At 41.7% G+C, this 20,426-nt stretch overlaps 2 protein-coding genes across 4 annotated transcripts in view; both read left to right on the top strand.

Annotated features, from left to right (window-relative positions):
* clip2 (CAP-GLY domain containing linker protein 2) overlaps nucleotides 1-14,514 on the top strand; it is a 66,921-nt gene extending 52,407 nt beyond the window's left edge. Inside the window, exons 9-18 of the mRNA XM_039005217.1 lie at nucleotides 482-532; nucleotides 1,312-1,695; nucleotides 1,862-2,449; nucleotides 2,795-2,852; nucleotides 3,069-3,152; nucleotides 3,755-3,911; nucleotides 7,018-7,177; nucleotides 8,805-8,996; nucleotides 12,020-12,082; nucleotides 12,867-14,514. Coding sequence (XP_038861145.1) covers nucleotides 482-532; nucleotides 1,312-1,695; nucleotides 1,862-2,449; nucleotides 2,795-2,852; nucleotides 3,069-3,152; nucleotides 3,755-3,911; nucleotides 7,018-7,177; nucleotides 8,805-8,996; nucleotides 12,020-12,082; nucleotides 12,867-12,878 — 1,749 coding nt within the window. The 3' untranslated portion in view covers nucleotides 12,879-14,514. The remainder of the gene's footprint in view (nucleotides 1-481; nucleotides 533-1,311; nucleotides 1,696-1,861; nucleotides 2,450-2,794; nucleotides 2,853-3,068; nucleotides 3,153-3,754; nucleotides 3,912-7,017; nucleotides 7,178-8,804; nucleotides 8,997-12,019; nucleotides 12,083-12,866) is intronic.
* An 897-nt stretch (nucleotides 14,515-15,411) lies between these two features.
* The window catches only part of gtf2ird1 (GTF2I repeat domain containing 1), a 46,172-nt gene continuing 41,157 nt past the window's right edge, over nucleotides 15,412-20,426 (top strand). For all 3 annotated transcript variants that reach the window (XM_039005216.1, XM_039005215.1, XM_039005214.1), the window contains exon 1: nucleotides 15,412-15,705. The gene's annotated coding sequence lies outside the window, so the exon portion shown is untranslated. The remainder of the gene's footprint in view (nucleotides 15,706-20,426) is intronic.

The raw sequence follows: 20,426 nt of genomic DNA, 5'->3' as shown, positions 1-20,426 counted from the left end.
AGAATGCCAATTACATCCTCCTGTAAAACTTAAGACATCTATGGCATTGTGTTGGGTGACATAATTGCACATTTTAGAGTGGCCTTTTATTGTCCCAAGCACAAGGTGCACCTGTGTAATGATCATGCTGTTTAATCATCTTGTTGATATGCCACACCTGTGGATGGATTAACTTGGCAAAGGAGAAATGCTCAATAACAGGGATGTAAACAAATTTGTACACAAAACTTGAGAGAAATAAGCTTTTGTGATTATGGAACATTTCTGGGATATTTTATTTCAGCTCATGAAACATGGGACGAACACTTTACATGTTGCGTTTATATTTTTGTTCAGTATAAATGGGTGTACCTAATAAACTGGCCACTGAGTGTATAACTATACAATCGTTTTGTGGTGAGACACAAGGCTAAGTACTTAGACAGCACAGTTGTGTCATGAATGTTATATAGAGCTACAAATATACTGCTTATACCTACAGGGAAGACGCAGACTTGATGCGGCACCCTTGAGGTTGGATAAAAGAACCAAGGTGAAACAAAATGGACTCGTCGTTTCGTTCGGCTCTGCTCATCTGCTAAGCTATCTAAACTGTTTGATTCTCAATTGTCTATTGTTGACGACGTGGATCTTGCACAGTCAATCTTGCATTTTTCTTGAACTTAATTATTGTCTGAATGCTATTAGGGAACTTTCTGTTAACTCCTTTTCCTAGAAACCGATCAACTGTAGAGTTGCGTTTCTCTCAATGGCCACATTAACATACTATGCACTGCGTGCCATCAGGTCTGCTCAGTCAAACATGGAGTTCAGTCATTTTAATTGGATGTTTGTAAATGTCACACTTTAATTACTATGTGTGCTCCTAGTGATTGCCTATCTATGTGTAGTGTTATGTCTGGGGTTTGCTATGGGCTTTGTGCTTCTGCCTGGCTTGTAGAGTGAGAAACCTGCAGAGAATGGCTTGCTTTCCCTTTCATTTTCCTTACAAACTTCATCTCATATGTTGCACTGCACTTGCTGATTTAAAAGCTCTACTTGTTTTTTTATATCTGTGAACAAAGGATTTCCTCAAACCAAGGAATTTCATCTGTATTCTACAGGCCCAGTTTGTACGCTTATATGATTCTCAATATGCCTATTTTTCTTTGGCATGCATGCTCTAGTCAAGCATTTTATCGAAACGATTTATGCTTGAATGATGTAATCCTGGAATGACATCACCACGCTACGGGAAAGACACCCATGTCGGTTTCGTTAATGACAAACCATGTTACAGCAATGAAGTGCTCTCTCTCTCTCCCTCCACAGCAAAGCACAGTTGAGGAGAAGAGCCACGTAATGCAGCTGGAGGAGGAGCTGGCCCTGCGGCAGGCCGAGATCGAGGAGCTCCAGGTCCAGCTCAGGGACCCAGACTCTCACCCCAACACAGCCGAGGACGGGTACGCCACCCAGGGGCCGGTGGCCCAGTCGGAGACCTTCCTGCTCCGGGAGCAGCTCCTGACAGCGGGTCGGGAGCACCACAAGGAGAGCAGCCAGCTGAGGGAGAAGTATGAGGCGGCAGTGGCGGCAGGCCAGGAGGAGACAAACAGACTAAAAGCCACGGTGGACAAACAGAAACAGGAGATCATCGATTTGAAGCAGAGAGTCCAGCAGGCCACGACAGAGAACATGGAGATGATGGACAACTGGAAGGTGAGAGGCACTGTTCTCTTTTATTTTTATATTAAAATGTAATCTTTCATCTTCCTCACACCAAAAATTTGGCCTCTCTCACTCTCCTTTTCTCTCTTTTACTCTGTGTGTGTGCATGGGTGTGTCTTTTAGTATTAATAATCGTGTATCCCCTCCTCTCCTCAAGGTCAGGCTGGACACCCTGGTCAACGACCACCAGCGCTCTCTGGAGGACCTGAAGACCTCGCTATCCAGCCAGAACGGCTCGGCCGAGGGCCAAGAGCAGGACCCTCAGGAGCTGAGGACCACCATGGAAAGTCTGCGCATGGAGCACCAGTTGGAGCTGGAGAACCTCAAGGCCAGGCACGAGATCGAGGCGGCTGTGCTGGCCAAGGAACGTGAGGATCTGCGCTCCCGCCTGCAGGACGCCAAGGACCAGCTGGGCGAGAGCAGCCAGAACGGGAAGAACCAGGCCCAGACGGAGGCCAGGAGCAACCAGCTGACCCTGGAGCTGAGAGATGCCCGGGAGGAGCTCCAGAAGGCACAGCTGAGGGTGGGCGAGGTGGAGAGGCTGCAGGGAGAGAAAGACGGGGCCCAGGATGAGCTCCGGGAGTGCCTTGAGCTGGCTGAGAAGAAGATGGTAGATTATGAGGCCCTGCAGAAAGCTGAGGCCCAGAGTCGGGCCGAGCTCCACAGCCTGGAGGAAAAGCTGAGGGTGACTGAGAACCGACTGCAGGCGGTGCAGGATGACCACCACATGCCACAAGATGCCAACGTGAGTCCTCCAGGGGATAGCTGTGGTAGCATTAGTTGTAGATGCTATGCTGTGGTCCATATGAGATTAGAGTCCTTTGACCCAACTATAAAATGAACTAAGGTTGCGCTTAGAGTGGAACTAAAGCCCCTATTCATGTGATCTAATGCTAGCTACTTTTCACAGTCAGTATTAGAGAGCACTTTCTAGAAACACTCTTTACACGAGTAAATAATATCACTTCCACATGATATCCATGCATTTCTACTTCCTTGTGTGTTTCCACATCTTTGCCCTCAATAAACAAATGAAGCACGGAGTTGTCATGGATTTGCTTTTTAACTCTCCATTCTGTCTCCCACTCAGGTTATAGAAAATAATGACATCTCAGAGGAGAAGATTAAGCTAAAACAGAATGTTGAAGGTATCGTAAATGTTAACCTAGTTATTTAGGTTGTGTTGTTACTGTACACATATTTTTATGTAAATGAGAATGGTTTTAAAGACCCTTAAAACAAACCTGTGTTATAGTAAAGTATTTCAAATGTCAGACCTCTGTAGGCTTTTGATTGTACTTTGAGGACATTGCATAGTTAGATTCCAATGTTTTTGACCAATGGTGGTTTCACGTTTCTTTCAGAAACTATGGAGAACCTGACGAAAAGAGAAAAAGAGGTCTCCACTCTCACGTCACAGTTTGATGCCCTCAAATCACAGATAACTGGTAAATTATGCTGCTACAACTGATGAAGATTTGAGTGGTCCAAACGTTGTCAAATAAACTTCCATGGGAGCATTGAATGAAGTTTTAGTTAAAGGAATAACGTGGGATTTTGGCAATGCACAAGATACTCAGACTTCTAGTAATTGTGCTAACGCTAGTTAGCATTGGCTCGCGAAACTACCTCCAACTTCCTTCATACTGGACACCGAGACATGAAAATGTTATCTACAAGTTCATCCCAAAGTATCCCTTTAACATTATTTGATATCCAGAACCTGCTCTGTGCGTATGTAATCTCTTCTATTTATGATATTTTGCACTCTATGAATGTCTTGACAAATACGACACATTCAGTCTTTATCAACTACATGTACAGTAAGTATTTGGTTGCCTGAGATTGAATGTTCACTCAAACATATTGCATGTAAAAAAAAAAGAATCCCTGAATTATGAAACTTTTATAAAAAATGTCACTGACTGGCAACTGAATATACATATCCTTTTTTGAATATACATATTTGAAGCTCCGACACTGCAGCACTGTTTGGTCCAAACTAAACATTTAACTCTAAATCCTTCTCCAACCTGTCTTGGTCCACCAGCCTTGGAGGGCAAAGTTCGCTCAGGTGAGAAGAAGGCTGACACCCTGGTCAAGGAGAAGATACGCCTGGAGGCCGACCTCGAGTCCATGACCAAGAAGTCCCATGATGCATCGGGACAGCTGGTCGTCATTAGCCAGGAGTTACTGAAGAAGGAGAGGTAATTTGACAGAGAGAGAGAGAAAGAGAGAGAACACTTGATTTTCTACCACAGCGCAGAATTTTCACAGCAGCCCACCCACTGCTACAAGAGAGAACTTACATTCCTCTGAAGGAGATGAGATGATGGATAAAGCATGTGAAACCGCCCCCACTCTTTAGATATACAGAATTTTCTTCTAGAATCTTGCATTTTCAAAGACTGACGAAACAGTCGCAACTCGTCTTTGTGATATGCAGTCACTAGATGTACACTAGACATCTGTTTTATGAGGATCAACCTACTTAGGTTAAAAGCTGTTAAGATAATGGAGATAATTAACCTGATTAAAAGTAGGGCCAAAAGGCCTTTTTACCCTTCAAATCAATGCATTGTCATGGTTGAGAATTCTATGTTACTCTAAGGTGTTTAGCGAGATTACACACAGCACTTAGTAAATTTAGGCCTGGAAATATAAGCTAAAATGAATTAAAAAGACAATAACGCAACATGAGGTACCTCAGTGACTCTTCGGTCACCTAAGTTTGCAGTATTTGACTGTCACCTGCCTTTCATGGATAAAAAATAATATCTATTTGCTGTAGTGTTAAGATTTCCCTTCAATGGAACTAAGGGGCCTAGCCCGAACCATGAAAAACAGCCCCAGACCATTATTCCTCCTCCACCCAACTTTACAATTGGCACTATGCATTGGGACAGGTAGCGTTCTCCTGGCATCCGACAAACCCAGATTTGTTCGTCAGACTGCCAGATGGTGAAGCGTGATTCATCACTTCAGAGAACACGTTTCCACTGCTCCAGAGCCCAATGGCGGCGAGCTTTACACCACTCAGGCCGACGCTTGGCAATGGCTTGTGTGCGGCTGTTCTACCATGGAAACCCATTTCATGATGCTCCCGACGAACAGTTCTTGTGCTGACATTGCTTCCAGAGGCAGTTTGGAACCGAGGACAGACTATTTTTACGTGCTACACACTTCAGCACTCGGCAGTCCCGTTCTATGAACTTGTGTGGCCTACCACTTTGCGGCTGAGCCGTTGTTGCTCCTAGACGTTTCCAATTCACAATAACAGCAGTTATTGTTGACTGGGGCAGCTCTAGCAGTGTAGAAATTTGAGCACACTGACATGTTGGAAAGGTGGCATTCTATAATGGTGCAACGTTGATAGTCACTGAGCTCTTCAGTGAGACCATTCTACAATGTTTGTCTATGGAGATTGCATGGCTGTGTGCTCGATTTTATACACCTGTCAGAAAAATGTGTGGCTGAAATAGCCAAATCCACTAATTTGAAGGGGTGTCCACATACTTTTGTTTGTATATACAGTACCAGTCAAAAGTTTGGATGTACCTATTATTTCAAGGGTTTTTCATAATTTTTGCTATTTTCTACATTGTAGAATAGTAGTGAAGACATCCAAACTATGAAATAACACATATGGAATCATGTAGTAACCAAAAAAGTGTTAAACAAATTTTATTATTCAAAGTAGCCACCCTTTTCCTTGACAGCTTTACATACTCTTGGCATTCTCTCAACCAGCTTCATGAGGAATGCTTTTCCAACAGTCTTCAAGGAGTTCCCACATATGCTGAGCACTTGTTGGCTGCTTTTCCTTCACTCTGCGGTCCAACTCATCCAAAGCCATCTCAATTGGGTTGAGGTCAGGTGATTGTGGAGGCCAGGTCATCTGATGCAGTACTCCATCACTCTCCTTCTTGGTAAAATAGCCATTACACAGCCTGGAGGTGTGTTTTGGGTTATTGTTCTGTTGAAAAACAAATTGTAGTCCCCCAATGCGCAAACCAGATGGGATGGCGTATCGCTGCAGAATGCTGTGGTAGCCATGCTGGTTAAGTGTGCCTTGAATTCTAAATAAATCACTGACAGTGTCACCAGCAAAACACCATCACACCTCCTCCTCATTGCTTCACGGTGGGAACCACACATGCGGAGATCATCCATTCACCTACTCTGCATCTTACAAAGACATGGCGGTTGGAACCAACAATCTCAAATTTGGACTCATCAGACCAAAGGACAGATTTCCACCGATCTAATGTCCATTGCTCGTGTTTCTTGGCCCAAGCAAGTCTCTTCTTCTTATTGGTGTCCTTTAGTAGTGGTTTCTTTACAGCACTTCTACCTTAAAGGCCTGATTCACGCAGTCTCCTCCGAACAGTTGATGTTGAGATGTGTATGTTACTTGAACTCTGTGAAGCATTTATTTGGGGTGTAACCTGAGGCTGGTAACTCTAATGAACTTATCCTCTACAGCAGAGGTAACTCTGGGTCTTCCTTGAGAGCCAGTTTCATCATAGCGCTTGATGGTTTTTGCGATTGCACTCAAAGTTCTTGAAATTATCCGCATTGACTGACCTTCATGTCTTAAAGTAATGATGGACTGTTGTTTCTCTTTGCTTATTTCAGCTGTTCTTGCCCAATATGGACTTGGTCATTTACCAAATAGGGCTATCTTCTGTATACCCAACCCTACCTTGTCACAACACAACTGATTGGCTCAAATGCAAAAGCAGCCAACAAGTGCTCAGCATATGTGGGAACTCCTTCAAGACTGTTGGAAAAGCATTCCAGGTGAAGCTGGTTGAGAGAATGTCAAGATTGTGCAAAGCTGTCATCAAGGCAAAGGGTGGCTAATTTGAAGAATCTAAAATATACTTTCATTTGTTTAACACTTTTTTGGTTACTACATGAGTCCATATGTTATTTCATAGTTTATATGTCTTCACTATTATTGTACAATGTAGAAAATAGTCCAAATAAAGAAAAACCCTTGAATGAGTAGGTGTGTCCAAACGTTTGACTGGTACTGTATATATATATATGCTTTTATTAGCACAGCTCAATAAAGCATGTTCCCTGTATCGTCGATAGGTTTGGGTCATTGATGATGAAACAACTCTTGATCTAGCCTGGGTGCCAGTCTCTTTCTGCTCTCTTGCCAACTCCTTATGGAATTGTCATGCCAATGACAGCATTGGAGTTGGCAAGAGCACAATCAGGTCTGGGACCAGGCTAACCTGAATCAGGAAGGCAAGGGTAAATCTTAATGGTATTCTTTACTGTATTGTCCTCTTGTTTCAGGAGTCTTAACGAGCTGAGGGTGTTACTGCTGGACTCCCCTCGCCACTCGCTTGGCCTGGACCGAGACCTGAGCCGAGAGGTGCACAAGGCGGAATGGAGGGTGAAGGAGCAGAAACTCCAGGATGACATCAAGACCCTGAGAGACAAACTGCTCCTGCTGGTGAGAGGGAGGGGGTTCTGGGAGATGTCAATCACATTGCTGGCTCCGCCCGTCTTGAAGCACATCATGTGTCCATCAACCCAGGGTTATTCACTTGCAACCAAATTAAAGTAAACAGGCCGAAACCGTGAGGAATGCTTGTTTTCGCTGCAAAACGTTTTGCTCCGGTGTGCACTAAGAAACTTTTGTTGTTTGTTGTGTTTTCTATTCACACACAGATGAAACCTGGTCTAGCAGTAGAAAAGTCTACTTGATTAAGATTATAATTGTTTCATGTTTCTTATTCAAAGTGGATACAGTACATGGCTATTGTTTCATTCTTGTCTGTATTCTATATGATTTTTAAAAAACAATGTCCTCCCTGTATTTATACTAAAGGCAGATCTAGCAATGATAGATGTAATCAAGTTTATTTTATATAGCCCTTCGTACATCAGCTAATATCTCGAAGTGCTGTACAGAAACCCAGCCTAAAACCCCAAACAGCAAGCAATGCAGGTGTAGAAGCACGGTGGCTAGGAAAAACTCCCTAGAAAGGCCAAAACCTAGGAAGAAACCTAGAGAGGAACCAGGCTATGAGGGGTGGCCAGTCCTCTTCTGGCTGTGCCGGGTGGAGATTATAACAGAACATGGCCAAGATGTTCAAAATGTTCATAAGTGACAAGCATGGTCAAATAATAATCAGGAATAAATGTCAGTTGGCTTTTCATAGCCGATCATTAAGAGTTGAAAAAGGCAGGTCTGGGACAGGTAGGGGTTCCATAACCGCAGGCAGAACAGTTGAAACTGGAATAGCAGCAAGGCCAGGTGGACTGGGGACAGCAAGGAGTCATCATGCCCGGTAGTCCTGACGTATGGTCCTAGGGCTCAGGTCCTCCGAGAGAGAGAAAGAAAGAGAGAAGGAGAGAATTAGAGAGAGCATACTTAAATTCACACAGGACACTGGATAAGACAGGAGAAGTACTCCAGATATAACTAGCCCCCCGACACATAAACTACTGCAGCATAAATACTGGAGGCTGAGACAGGAGGGGTCAGGAGACACTGTGGCCCCATCCGATGATACCCCCGGACAGGGCCAAACAGGAAGGATATAACCCCACCCACTTTGCCAAAGCACAGCCCCCGCACCACTAGAGGGATATCTTCAACCACCAACTTACAATCCTGAGACAAGGCCGAGTATAGCCCACAAAGATCTCCACCACAGCACAAACCAAGGGGGGGCGCCAACCCAGACAGGAAGATCACGTCAGTAACTCAACCACTCAAGTGACGCACCCCTCCTAGGGACGGCATGAAAGAGCACCAGTAAGCCAGTGACTCAGCCCCTGTAATAGGGTTAGAGGCAGAGAATCCCAGTGGAGAGAGGGGAACCGGCCAGGCAGAGACAGCAAGGGCGGTTCGTTGCTCCAGAGCCTTTCCGTTCACCTTCACACTCCTGGGCCAGACTACACTGTAACCCTCCACATTTTTCCAGGAAGGGCTTTAATACCTAAACAGTGTTGTTCATTAGGGCACACTATAAAAGACAAGGCAGACCCTTCCTGTTTCAATCCATTTTCTTTATTTTGGTGCCTAATGAACACCCAGTTGATTCCTACACGTGATATGTGTGTGTTCTCAGGGCAGGGAGAGGGGCTCGTCCCCAGACCACCGGCGCTACTCTATGCTGGACCCGTCGGCTCTGGACTCGGAGGTGACCCGTCTGCGCCAGCGGCTCCTGAGCACCGAGGAGGCCCTGAGGGGAGCCCTGGAGCACAACCAGGAAGTGGACCAGCTGGTGCAAGCCATGCGCACGCACCCAGACAAGACCCAGGTAAACAAGCCCAGGATCAGCTCTAGCTAGTACTTGTTTTGTCTTTTCCAGGACTGATTTTGTTGATAGTGGCTATTTAGAAAAAGAGTCGACTTCAGGGGTCTTCAACCTTTTCTTGCACAGGGATCCCTGCCCAGGCAAATCGGCGACCCATGGAACCCATCATATATTAGCAAAAAAATATATGTTTTACATGTCTTGTCTTATCATCAATTGAATGGCAAGGAGAAGTAATCAACATTTTAAAATTAATAGATTTGGTAGATCGTTTTTTATAATTGGACGAGGAAGTGTAAACTATAACATAGCCTATTAGATAGAATGGTAACTCCAAACACATTTTCGCTAATACCTGCTGTTTAGCTGGTTAACCTCTAATTCCTCTCAAACCCGGATCCGGGAGCACCCCCATCAGTAAAAAAGCTGACTAGCATAGCCTAGCATAGCGTCACAAGTAAATACTAGCATCTAAATATCATTAAATCACAAGTCCAAGACACCAGATGAAAGATACACATCTTGTGAATCCAGCCATCATTTCTGATTTTTAAAATGTTTTACAGGGAAGACACAATATGTAAATCTATTAGCTAACCACGTTAGCAAAAGACACCACTTGTCTTACTCCACCATTTTTTTACTGCATCAGTAGCTATCACAAATTCGACCAAATAAAGATATAAATAGCCACTAACCAAGAAACAACTTCATCAGATGACAGTCTGATAACATATTTATTGTATAGCATATGTTTTGTTAGAAAAATGTGCATATTTCAGGTATAAATCATAGTTTACCATTGCAGCCACCATCACAACTCTCACCAAAGCGACTAGAATAACTACAGAGACCATCGTGTATTACCTAATTACTCATCATAAAACATTTCTTAAAAATACACAGCGTACAGCAAATGAAAGACACAGATCTTGTGAATCCAGCCAATATTTCAGATTTTCTAAGTGTTTTACAGCGAAAACACAATATAGCGTTATATTAGCTTACCACAATAGCAAACATCACAACAGCATTGATTCAAGCCAAAAATAGCGATAACGTATAAACCACCAAAATATATTATTTTTTTCACTAACCTTCTCAGAATTCTTCAGATGACAGTCCTATAACATCATATTACACAATGCATATAGAGTTTGTTCGAAAAAGTGCATATTTAGCGGCACAAATCGTGGTTATACAATGTGATTAGTGGCCAAAACTTCAAGCAATCTGTCCGGCGCCATCTTGGAGAGGCACCTATTCTAATCGAAAACTATTCATAAACTTGACTAAAAAATACAAGTTGGACAGCAAATGAAAGACAAATTAGTTCTTAATGCAATCGCTGTGTTACATTTTTAAAATTAACGTTACTTCAGCATACAGCGTGCGCTAAAGCGAGACCGCACCGAAATTCATGGCGGAATTATTATTTGACATTTGTCAACATAAATACGAATTAACAACATAAAGATTGCTTACTATTTGCCGAGCTTCCATCAGAATCTTGGGCAAGGTGTCCTTTCTCCAGAACAATCGTCTTTTGGTTGAAAGATGTCCTCTTCTCATGTGGAAATAGCAGCTAACGATAGCCACCCACTGGAGAGGTGTCCAACTCGTGAAAGCGCATCACAAAGAAATCCAGGAAAATCGCAATAAACTGATATAAACTGCTATAAGTCGGTTTAAATTAACTACCTTATGATGTCTTTAACAACTATAACGAATAAAAACATGACCGGAGATACAGAACTGCTAAAACGAAAGCTTTGCAGGAGGCCATTGTGATGTCCCTGATGCGCCAGGCGCCCCGTTGAAAAGAACGGTACTTCCGTTCCACGGTCTTATATAGGGCCCCAGATTGCGCAATCCACTCCATTCAAATTCTCCCCGCTTACTGACATCTAGAGGAAGGCGTATGCAGTGCATGTAGCCCGATGGCTTACATGGGGACTTATAAACTGACCTCAGAACAGGGACCTCGATTTCTGAAATCTCACTCCCTGACAGGAAATGTGCTGCAGAATGAGTTCTGTTTCACTCAGAGAAATAATTCAAACGGTTTTAGAAACTAGAGAGTGTTTTCTATCCAATAGTAATAATAATATGCATATTGTACGAGCAAGAATTGAGTACGAGGCAGTTTAATTTGGGAACTAATTTTTACAAAGTCAAAATGGCGCCCCCCTAGTGTCAAGAGGTTTTAAACAAAGGTTAGCCATCTGTTGGCAAAAATGAATGAAGTCAAAAAATCTTACCAGCAGTTAGGTCGCATTCTGTTTTTGGCAATTGCTGCAATGTGTGTGCAGGCCCCGCAACTGAGTTTGATTAGCAAATGAAAAACATTACGGCAAACCGGTATCAGTCTATGTACCATGTAATAAAGTACTAACTAACAACACTGTAATTACACTGTACCTGCCTTTTGTAACTAAAACGTAAAATCCGTAAATACATGGTTTTAGTGATACTTTAACGGATACTTCAGGACTTTGACAAGGAAGTTGCAAACTAGCGCTAGCGCAATTGTTAACTAGCGTTAGCGCAATGACTGGAAGTCGCTAGCAGATGCTGTGTTACTTTATTTTACTTTTTATTTTAGCCTACTTTGTAAATATTTTCTTCTTGAACTGCACTGTTGGTTAAGGGCTTGTAAGTAAGCATTTCACAGTAAAGTCTACACTTGTTGTATTCTTGTTGTACGTGGCAAATAAAGTTTGATTTAGATTTTTTTTATTTGATTTGAGATACTCAGACTTCCAGTCATTGTGCTAACGCTAGTTAGCATTGGCTCGCGAAACTAACTTTTTTCTTACTGGACACAGACACAATAATGGTATCCACGAGTTCATCTGACTCTGGGGAAGTAGATAAAAGGTGTCATTGCCAAAATCCTGAAGTATCCCTTTAATATAAAGTGGTACCGTAGGTAGTTCGATACAAAAGTCAGGATATACGAGTTTGAGTAATGTAAAATGCACCAGTTGCTTGACAAGCTGTTTTCTTTCATGATTCTCTTTCAGGTGCATGGTGGTGCAAATTCAGCCAATGGGATTTATCAACAGGATTCTTCCTTTACTCAAGATGTAGGTATTAATTCATCATTATAAACTGGATAGGTTGGGTTCTGGATGCTGATTGGCTGAAAGCCGTGGTATATATTGTATGATGCAGAATGACTTGTTTACTGTTCTAATTATGCTGGTAATAGTTTATAATAGCAATAAGGCACCTCAGGGGTTTGTGTTATATGGCCAATATACCACGGCTAAGGGCTGTATCCAGCAGGTATGTTGCATGTTGCGTCGTGCATAAGAACAGCCCTTAGCCGTGGTATATTGTCCATATACCACACCTCCTATATCAATCACACATGTTATGTCACATCAATTACATTTATCTTAGCTCCATAGATCAGTTAAATATAGACTCACTGTCTAGAGATACTGAATGCATGCTGCACTTTTTTATTCTTTATTGCCATTCCCACAATGAGTTACATAAATACAACATTAATGGCTGGTTTACCGAACACAGATAAAACCTAGTTCTAGACCAGGGGTAGGCAGCCCTGGTCCTGGAGTGCCACAAGCACTTCATGTTTTTGATTTAACTGGCCTAGAAGACCAGGTGTGTTGAATTTAGACCATCACTGAACTGATCAATTAGCTCAGTTTGTCAGGAGTGGTGCCTAATTGGAACAAAATCCTGCGGCACTCCAGGAACAGGGTTGCCTACCCGTTCTAGACTTAAAAGCATGCTCCAATAGAGAATCTCCATTTCATCTGTGCCCTAAATTAATATTCTGACATATGTATTTGATAGATTATTTGAACTTTTTCTTCTTCAACTTCATGGCTTCCTCCCCAGGAACAACACTAATATAGGAGAAGAAGAGCCCATCTTGAATTTGGGAAATGCATAGCTACATTTTAAAAGAAAAATAAGTCACTACGATGTTAAGACTTGGGACTTGCACTCCATTGGACTCCAGATGCCATTTTCTGTTTACAGTTACTACCAAAACAATGACTACCAAAACAATGACTCTCAATATGTACATTTCATCTGTTGCAAAAAATAAAATCACCCATTAGCCAATCTTAAGACAGATCAAAGATACTGTAAAATGGACATGGAGGTGAATAATAAATCGGTACGACCTTTGTAAACTGATACCTACCCTGCAGACTACCTCCAAGGATGGTATTGGACATGGGAGAACCTTTTATGGTAGTTTATTAGAGATCATGACCCTACAACTCATGAGAAACTCTTTTGTGAATTACTAATTGTGACTCCAGAGAATGGAATGACTCTGGTGTCTGATTGAAAGCAAAGAAGAAGAATTTGGCCTCAATCCACCACTTTTTGTTATTTATTTGCCACACTGCTTTTGAACCTTCTTAGAGTACTGTAGCTGATTTGATTTGGCCATTTACGTTCAGAACAATTTTCTCAAGCTCCTCTATGTTCAAGGACTCTTGCTCTGTAGCGAACGTGAATGAAACGGTTATGCTGCTGGATTTTGGCTGATGTTGTAAAATAGCTGCATTATCAGAATTGTGCATACTGTAAACGTGTATTTAGCCAACTGAACCAATCCAACTCGGCGCCATATTTGCACCAAATAGCTATCAGTTTAATGGTTTACTAATTTGAACTGAGTTATCCATTAATTTCACTATGGCTTCACTAGATAGTGGGAAACCGTACCACTTTGTAGTGTTTCCGTAAACAGGGGTTTAAAAAAATACCAGTATTAACTTCTTATTGTTGATCATTTATCTAAAGACATTTGACCATGCCATGGGATCACTTTGTCCTTTGATTAGAGTAGGCCACTCGAGGGCTATTTGGAGCACAAACCAAACAATGGAATGTTCTAGGATGTATCCCAAATGGCACCCTGTTCCCAATATAGTGCACTACTTCTGACCAGAGCCCTATGGACCCTGGTCAAAAGTAGTGAAATATATAGGAAATATAGTGCCATTTATGACACAACCCTACTGTAACTGCTCCCTCCCTTGGTTGAAGAACACACATCTGGATGACGTTTAAACAAATCCTAATCATAACGTACAGAATTGATACATTATGGTCTTCCAAATGATATTATCTCCATTTAACAAGCCAACAGGGAAATACTAAGTGTAGTCCATTACTGTATTTACGGGATATTGGTTGACATTCTGGTTATGTCTCAAATGGCACCCTATTCCTTATATAGTGCACTACTTTTTGGCACTGATCAAAAGTAGTGCACAATATAGGGAATAGCGTGCGATTTGAAATGCAGACTGTCTTTGGGAGAACATTATCTTGATGTGAGTAATGTGGAATGTGAGACTTGGGATTGACATTGCATGGCCAAAGTGTTGGGCTGGCCCTCGCTCAGCGAAACTGAAGCTACAAACTGTCATTGGAAAATGTATATTGCCTTTTTTCAGATGGGAAACACTTCATACCCTTTATTGCTGTAATGATTTCTGAGATCGAGTCATTAAATATTAACAATGTGGGAAAAGGATTGTGGTGTTTTATTTCAAGTGGACATTTGATGGTCTTTTCTGAAGTTTTGTTATGCCTTTATTGAACACTTATTAACCTTTAAGTACAATCACTCACAAATAAATACTGTTGCACATTAGCACACACCAAACACTAAGCTCCCACTGCTGACTGTGTAAACAATTTGGCTCACTTGTGGAAGTGATATATATCATTCATGGAACATTTTCCAAAATAGAGGCTGTGAAGTGAGGGGGTGAAAAAAAGTGTAGCAACAAATGGTTTGAAGGTTTCCAGAAATGTATTTCTACAAGTGGGACCTGATAGAGTAAAATACTGCTCTCGAACACTAGGGGCAAAGTAAACTGCTATTCATGATTTATGTACTTGGCCAATGTAACCAATAAAGCGAGCAGGATCACATGCATAGGGACAGTTATGGCACTGCTCAGGTGGCTGACCAAAATAGTTCACAATTAAACTCTTGATATCATACAGAGGTATTGTATTGCTATCCTAATGCATTATTTAGGTGTTCCCTTTTTCACTATTGTAGAGAGTCAATACCAATAATTCACCAACATTATTAACCTGTCAATTAATACATTGTCCGCTATAATAAATATTATTATTATTATATTAGTCAATTCGTGCTAAGAGTAATTTCGGTGCAGTCTAGTCTAAATGTTTTGTAAAGCTATTTAGTAAAATGTTTAATGCTGACTGGTATATTTGTTTTTACCAGAGGTTTAAATCTGAAAAGTGAAATATCCTGTTTGTTTGTCGCATCACGTCCTTCTCCGGACGAGTTTCCCCCCATTGAGGTAGTTCCCCCCCATGGTTTCCCAGAGGTTGCTTAATCCTATATGTAAATTACAGCCAATAGATGCTGTTGTTGAGTTGGGCTGGGATTAGCGGAGGCGAATGACTTTCAATTTTACTGGATTACAGAACAAAGGGGAAAGGGGACATACTCCACTGTTAAAGAAAAGAGAGAGAAACGGGAAAAATGGACAAATAATCTCGGCGATAACGTTTTGCAAGCGATTTTGTGCAATAATGCTTCAGATCACAAGGTTTCGAAAACACGATAATGCTACATTTTAGATGGGAATTCTACAGTTGCGGTTGGATTAAACGGGGAATAACCCTATTACGGGATTGACAGCATAACGACATTTAAACGTTGTTTTTGGTAAAGTATGCCTCATGCTATTGCAATATTTATTAACTTCGAACATAAAACCGTGTTTTGTGAGCACGTGACTTTATGACTGTACAAATTGTGAAATTACAGATTATAATTCTGGGGGAGGAGATGGGCCAGTTAGCTAACCCGTTATTATGGCTAGCTAGCTAATTCGTCGATTGAATCATCTCGCGATTTCTTTAACTATATATCTAGCTAGATGCAAATAAATGGTATGAGCGCATTTACATTTCTGTAGCTAGCTAAACGGTGTAACGTTACAGCGTTATATTCGCAGCGAGCCAACTGCAACTAAATTCTGCACACTGATACGAGAAGTCTTGTTTTGGCTTGCGCATTGATGGATAAATGTAGCTAGTTTGATAGTTAACATTATCAAGAAAAAAAGCTAGCTAGATAATATAGCTAGCCAGCCCTCCGGTCGTTTTTTTGTTGCCTGCAGATGGCACATTACAGTTTGAGGATACATTAAGACCTTATTCAAGAGCACGTCAACCATTTTACTTTGGTGGTAGCTTGCTAGTTTAGTTAGCAACAGTAACTAGTTAATTGAATTACTCAGCAGCAAGCGTTTTGTTCAATTATGTCAAAATTATCTAGCTAGCTAACGGTAGTTAGCCAGACCACATTCATTTTTGGTTGAAAAACGCTTTCACAACAGTCATGCTCAATTTTGTCAAATATATTGATTTCATCTGTGGTTTGGTCTTCCCGATCTCATTTAGCTAGCAAACGTGACTCTTGCGTTGTACTTTTCTGTAACATTGGCTAGTTAGCTACACATTGTCAGGATGCAAACCTCCCCAATGAATGTAGCTAGCTAATCTGGAGTTGGGCGTGTAGCTGATTTTCATGTCACGAACACATCACTGAAGTTCACCTGAAACAAGCTTCACGTGCAGTTTATCTAAGAGCCACATCCCAATGCATGCAAGGTCTTCTGACATTACCTGAGACGTGTGTAAAGGCAGCTAGCTACAGTAGCCAATCCCCATGCTGTCTCAGTAAATGTTTCAAGCGGCAACTCCATATAGCCTACTCATTCTCCAGTAACGTTAGGTGATAGGAAGGTAGCTAGCTAGGAGCTTTATCAAATACAATTAAAATTGCTCGCCAAAATAATCATTTTTGTGGATCTTGTGCCTTTTATTTCTTATTTTTTCCCCCCATGGTAGCTGACCACGGAGCTGGCCACTGATTTAACGAGATACAGACTTCAACATTTGCAACACCTTGTTAAAGTATATATATATTTATATCGTTTTTTTCAATGCACTAAATTTTCACTGATTTTCACTAGCCAAAACATTGACTAGAAAGTATACTCTCCTAGTTAAAACAACCAAATGCCAATATGTGAACCTCTGAACTTCAAGTGGAATGGTATGAAAATGGACCTCAATCCAGGGATGGAAGGTGTTGCTGTACTCTTATGCCTCAACAATTTACAGCAAATCGAGAAGATTTCAATATTTTTATTTAACTGCTTTTTTCATCTTCATTCTTGGTAGATAATGCCAAAGCAGCCCATTTAATTCCACAACACTTCTGGCAGCTACTCACCCCAACTATAGTGACACATTTTCATGGAATCCAATGAGCTGCTTTAACATTAGCTATAGCCTAGCATGCTGACGGAAAAGTTTAATAAAAAAACTAGCCCTATTTCAATCTTCTCCGTTTGCCGTAAATTGTTGTGGGATTATTAGGAGTACTTAAAAATAAAGGAGAGTCGCACACTCTAGGAGCTCAGATGCAAAAATATTAAATTTACCAACGTAATGCAAAAATATTAAATTTACCAACGTAACGTTGGTAAATTTAATATTTTTGCATCTGAGCTCCTAGAGTGTGCGGCTCTCCTTTATTTTTAAGTTTTCTACTCCGCTAGCCAGCACCTCGCCTAAATAGGTGTGCGTTTCTTTTTCTTCTAGATTATTAGGAGTACAACATCACCTTCTATTCCTGGATTGGAGCACGTTTTTAAACCATTTCAATGCAATTGAAGTACCCTAAGGTGCAATTGCAAATATGGGCATAAGGACATTTCGACCCAGAAGCAGAGCATATCTTCTGGACAAACTGTTTTGGATAGATCTTCACCCCGCGACAGGTTGTTACTTCCAATAATTAACCTAAACTCTGCAACAAAGTAACTGATTTTAAATGTATTTTGTGAAAGCCACAGGTCCATTTCAATTATTAGGACTTTATCTTTCCCATTTCTGAATGATCCCAATATTTTATTTCACCTCATGTTTTCCCTAGCTAGCTGAATTGCAGGAATACTTGCTGTCATTAATCTAGATTGACACGTGGCTGTGGGTTTTCATTCCACCCTTGTACTTGATTGATGAATTAAGGACACTAATTAGGAAGGAACTCCCCTCACCTAGTTGTTTAGGTCTTAATTGAAAGGAAAAACCAAAACCCCGCAGACACTCAGCCCTCCGTGGAATGAGTTTGACACCCCTGGCTATGTCTAGGCTCTAGGTCAGCCTTTTTAAAACCTATCCTCAGGGACTGCTGGAATAGTTCAACTACAGGAACGGCTTCAAACCTTTCCACGGGGACCCCCAGTCGTTCCATGTAGTTGAACTATTCCAGAACTAGTTGGATCTCCCAACCAGAGGAGATGTTCTCATGGCTCTGCCTATCCCACAATGCAGGCATAATAGCCCAGCTGATGTATGTATACAGCTAAGTAGGCCCACAGCATCTGGGATCATGCCTGGCATGCCCAGAGTTCATTGCAATTAAAAGTCAATGATCAGCACTGAGCCCAACGATTTAGATGGAGCTGTGGTCTTCAAAAGGTCTGTGGCCAGAATGGCTTTTTAAGGGATATTAGCAAAGTACTGTGTATCAATGGCAGCAAGCACCACAAGCCTCTTAGTGCAAAATCAGCTCAGAAAACCATGATACCCCTTCTTCTGAGAACATTGTAGCCTAATATCTCTGGCTAAATACTGCTTTGGCAATTATTCAACAAGTAAAGGATAAGCTCTGTAGCCTGGAGAGGTTTGCTTAGCATGAAAAAAATAACAGTGCTGGCTTCGTCAGGGGAGACTCAAGTATTTAAGGGCTTGATGATTAGGCTAGTTGATAAATTGAATCAAGTGCGCTAGTTCTGGAATTGTTCAACTACATGGAACGACTGGTGGTCCCCGAGGAGAGGTTTGAAGCCGTTCCATGTAGTTGAACTATTTCAGAACTAGCTGGATCTCCCAACCAGAGGACATGTTCTCATGGCTCGACCTATCCCACAACGCAGGCATAATAGCCTAGTTGATGCATGTATAAAGCTTAGTAGGCCTACAGCCTCAGGGATTATGCCTGGCATGCCCAGCGTTCAATACAATTAAAAGTCAATGATCAGCACTGAGTCTGATTTACAGTTGAAGTCGGAAGTTTACGTACACTTAGGTTGGAGTCATTAAAACTAGTTTTTCATCCACTCCACATATTTCTTGTTAACAAACTATAGTTTTGGCAAGTCGGTTAGGACATCTACTTTGTGCATGACACAAGTAATTTTTCCAACAATTGTTTACAGACAGATTGTTTCACTGTATCACAATTCCAGTGGGTCAGAAACTTACATACACTAAGTTGACTGTGCCTTTAAACAGCTTGGTAAATTCCAGAAAATTATGTCATGGCTTTAGAAGCTTCTGATAGGCTAATTGACATAATTTGAGTCAATTGGAGGTGTACCTGTGGATGTATTTCAAGGCCTACCTTCAAACTCAGTGCCTCTTTGCTTGACCTCATGGGAAAATGAAAAGAAATCAGCCAAGACCTCAGAAAAGAAATTGTAGACCTCCACAAGTCTGGTTCATCCTTGGGAGCAATTTCCAAACGCCTGAAGATACCACGTTCATCTGTACAAACAATAGTACACAAGTATAAACACCATGGGTGTAACGGTTTTCTTCCAGGGGTGAAGGAGAGGACCAAAGTGCAGCGCGGCTAGTGTTAAACATGTTTAATAAAGAACAAGTGAAACACTACAAACAACAATACAAAATAACAAATGTGCAAAAACCGACACAGACCTATCTGGTGCAGACAATCACAGAGACAGGAAACAAACACCCACAAAATCCCAACACAAAACAAGCCTCCTATATATGATTCTCAATCAGGGACAACGATTACCATCTGCCTCTGATTGAGAACCATATTAGGCTGGACATAGAAACAGACAAACTAGACACACAACATAGAATTCCCACCCAGCTCACGTCCTGACCAACTAAACACATACAAAACAACAGAAAACAGGTCAGGAACGTGACAATGGGACCACGCACCCGTCATACCACTCAGGAAGGAGACGCATTCTGTCTCCTAGAGATGAACGTACTTTGGTGCGAAAAGTGCAAATCAATCCCAGAACAACAGCAAAGGACCCTGTGAAGATGCTGGAGGAAAAAGGTACAAAAGTATCTATATCCACAGTAAAAACGAGTCCTATATCGACATAACCTGAAAGGCCGCTCAGCAAGGAAGAAGCCACTGCTCCAAAACCGCCATACAAAAGCCAGACTACGGTTTGCAACTGCACATGGGGACAAAGATCATACTTTTTGGAGAAATATCCTCTGGTCTGATGAAACAAAAATAGAACTGTTTGGCCATAATGACCATCGTTATGTTTGGAGGAAAAAGGGGTGAGGCTTGCGAGCTTAAGAACACCATCC

Source organism: Salvelinus namaycush, chromosome 12 (genome assembly GCF_016432855.1).
Source record: "Salvelinus namaycush isolate Seneca chromosome 12, SaNama_1.0, whole genome shotgun sequence".
Lineage (NCBI taxonomy): Eukaryota > Metazoa > Chordata > Actinopteri > Salmoniformes > Salmonidae > Salvelinus > Salvelinus namaycush.
The sequence above is the reverse complement of the archived record's forward strand: the minus strand, read 5'-3'. Positions and strand labels throughout refer to the sequence as shown.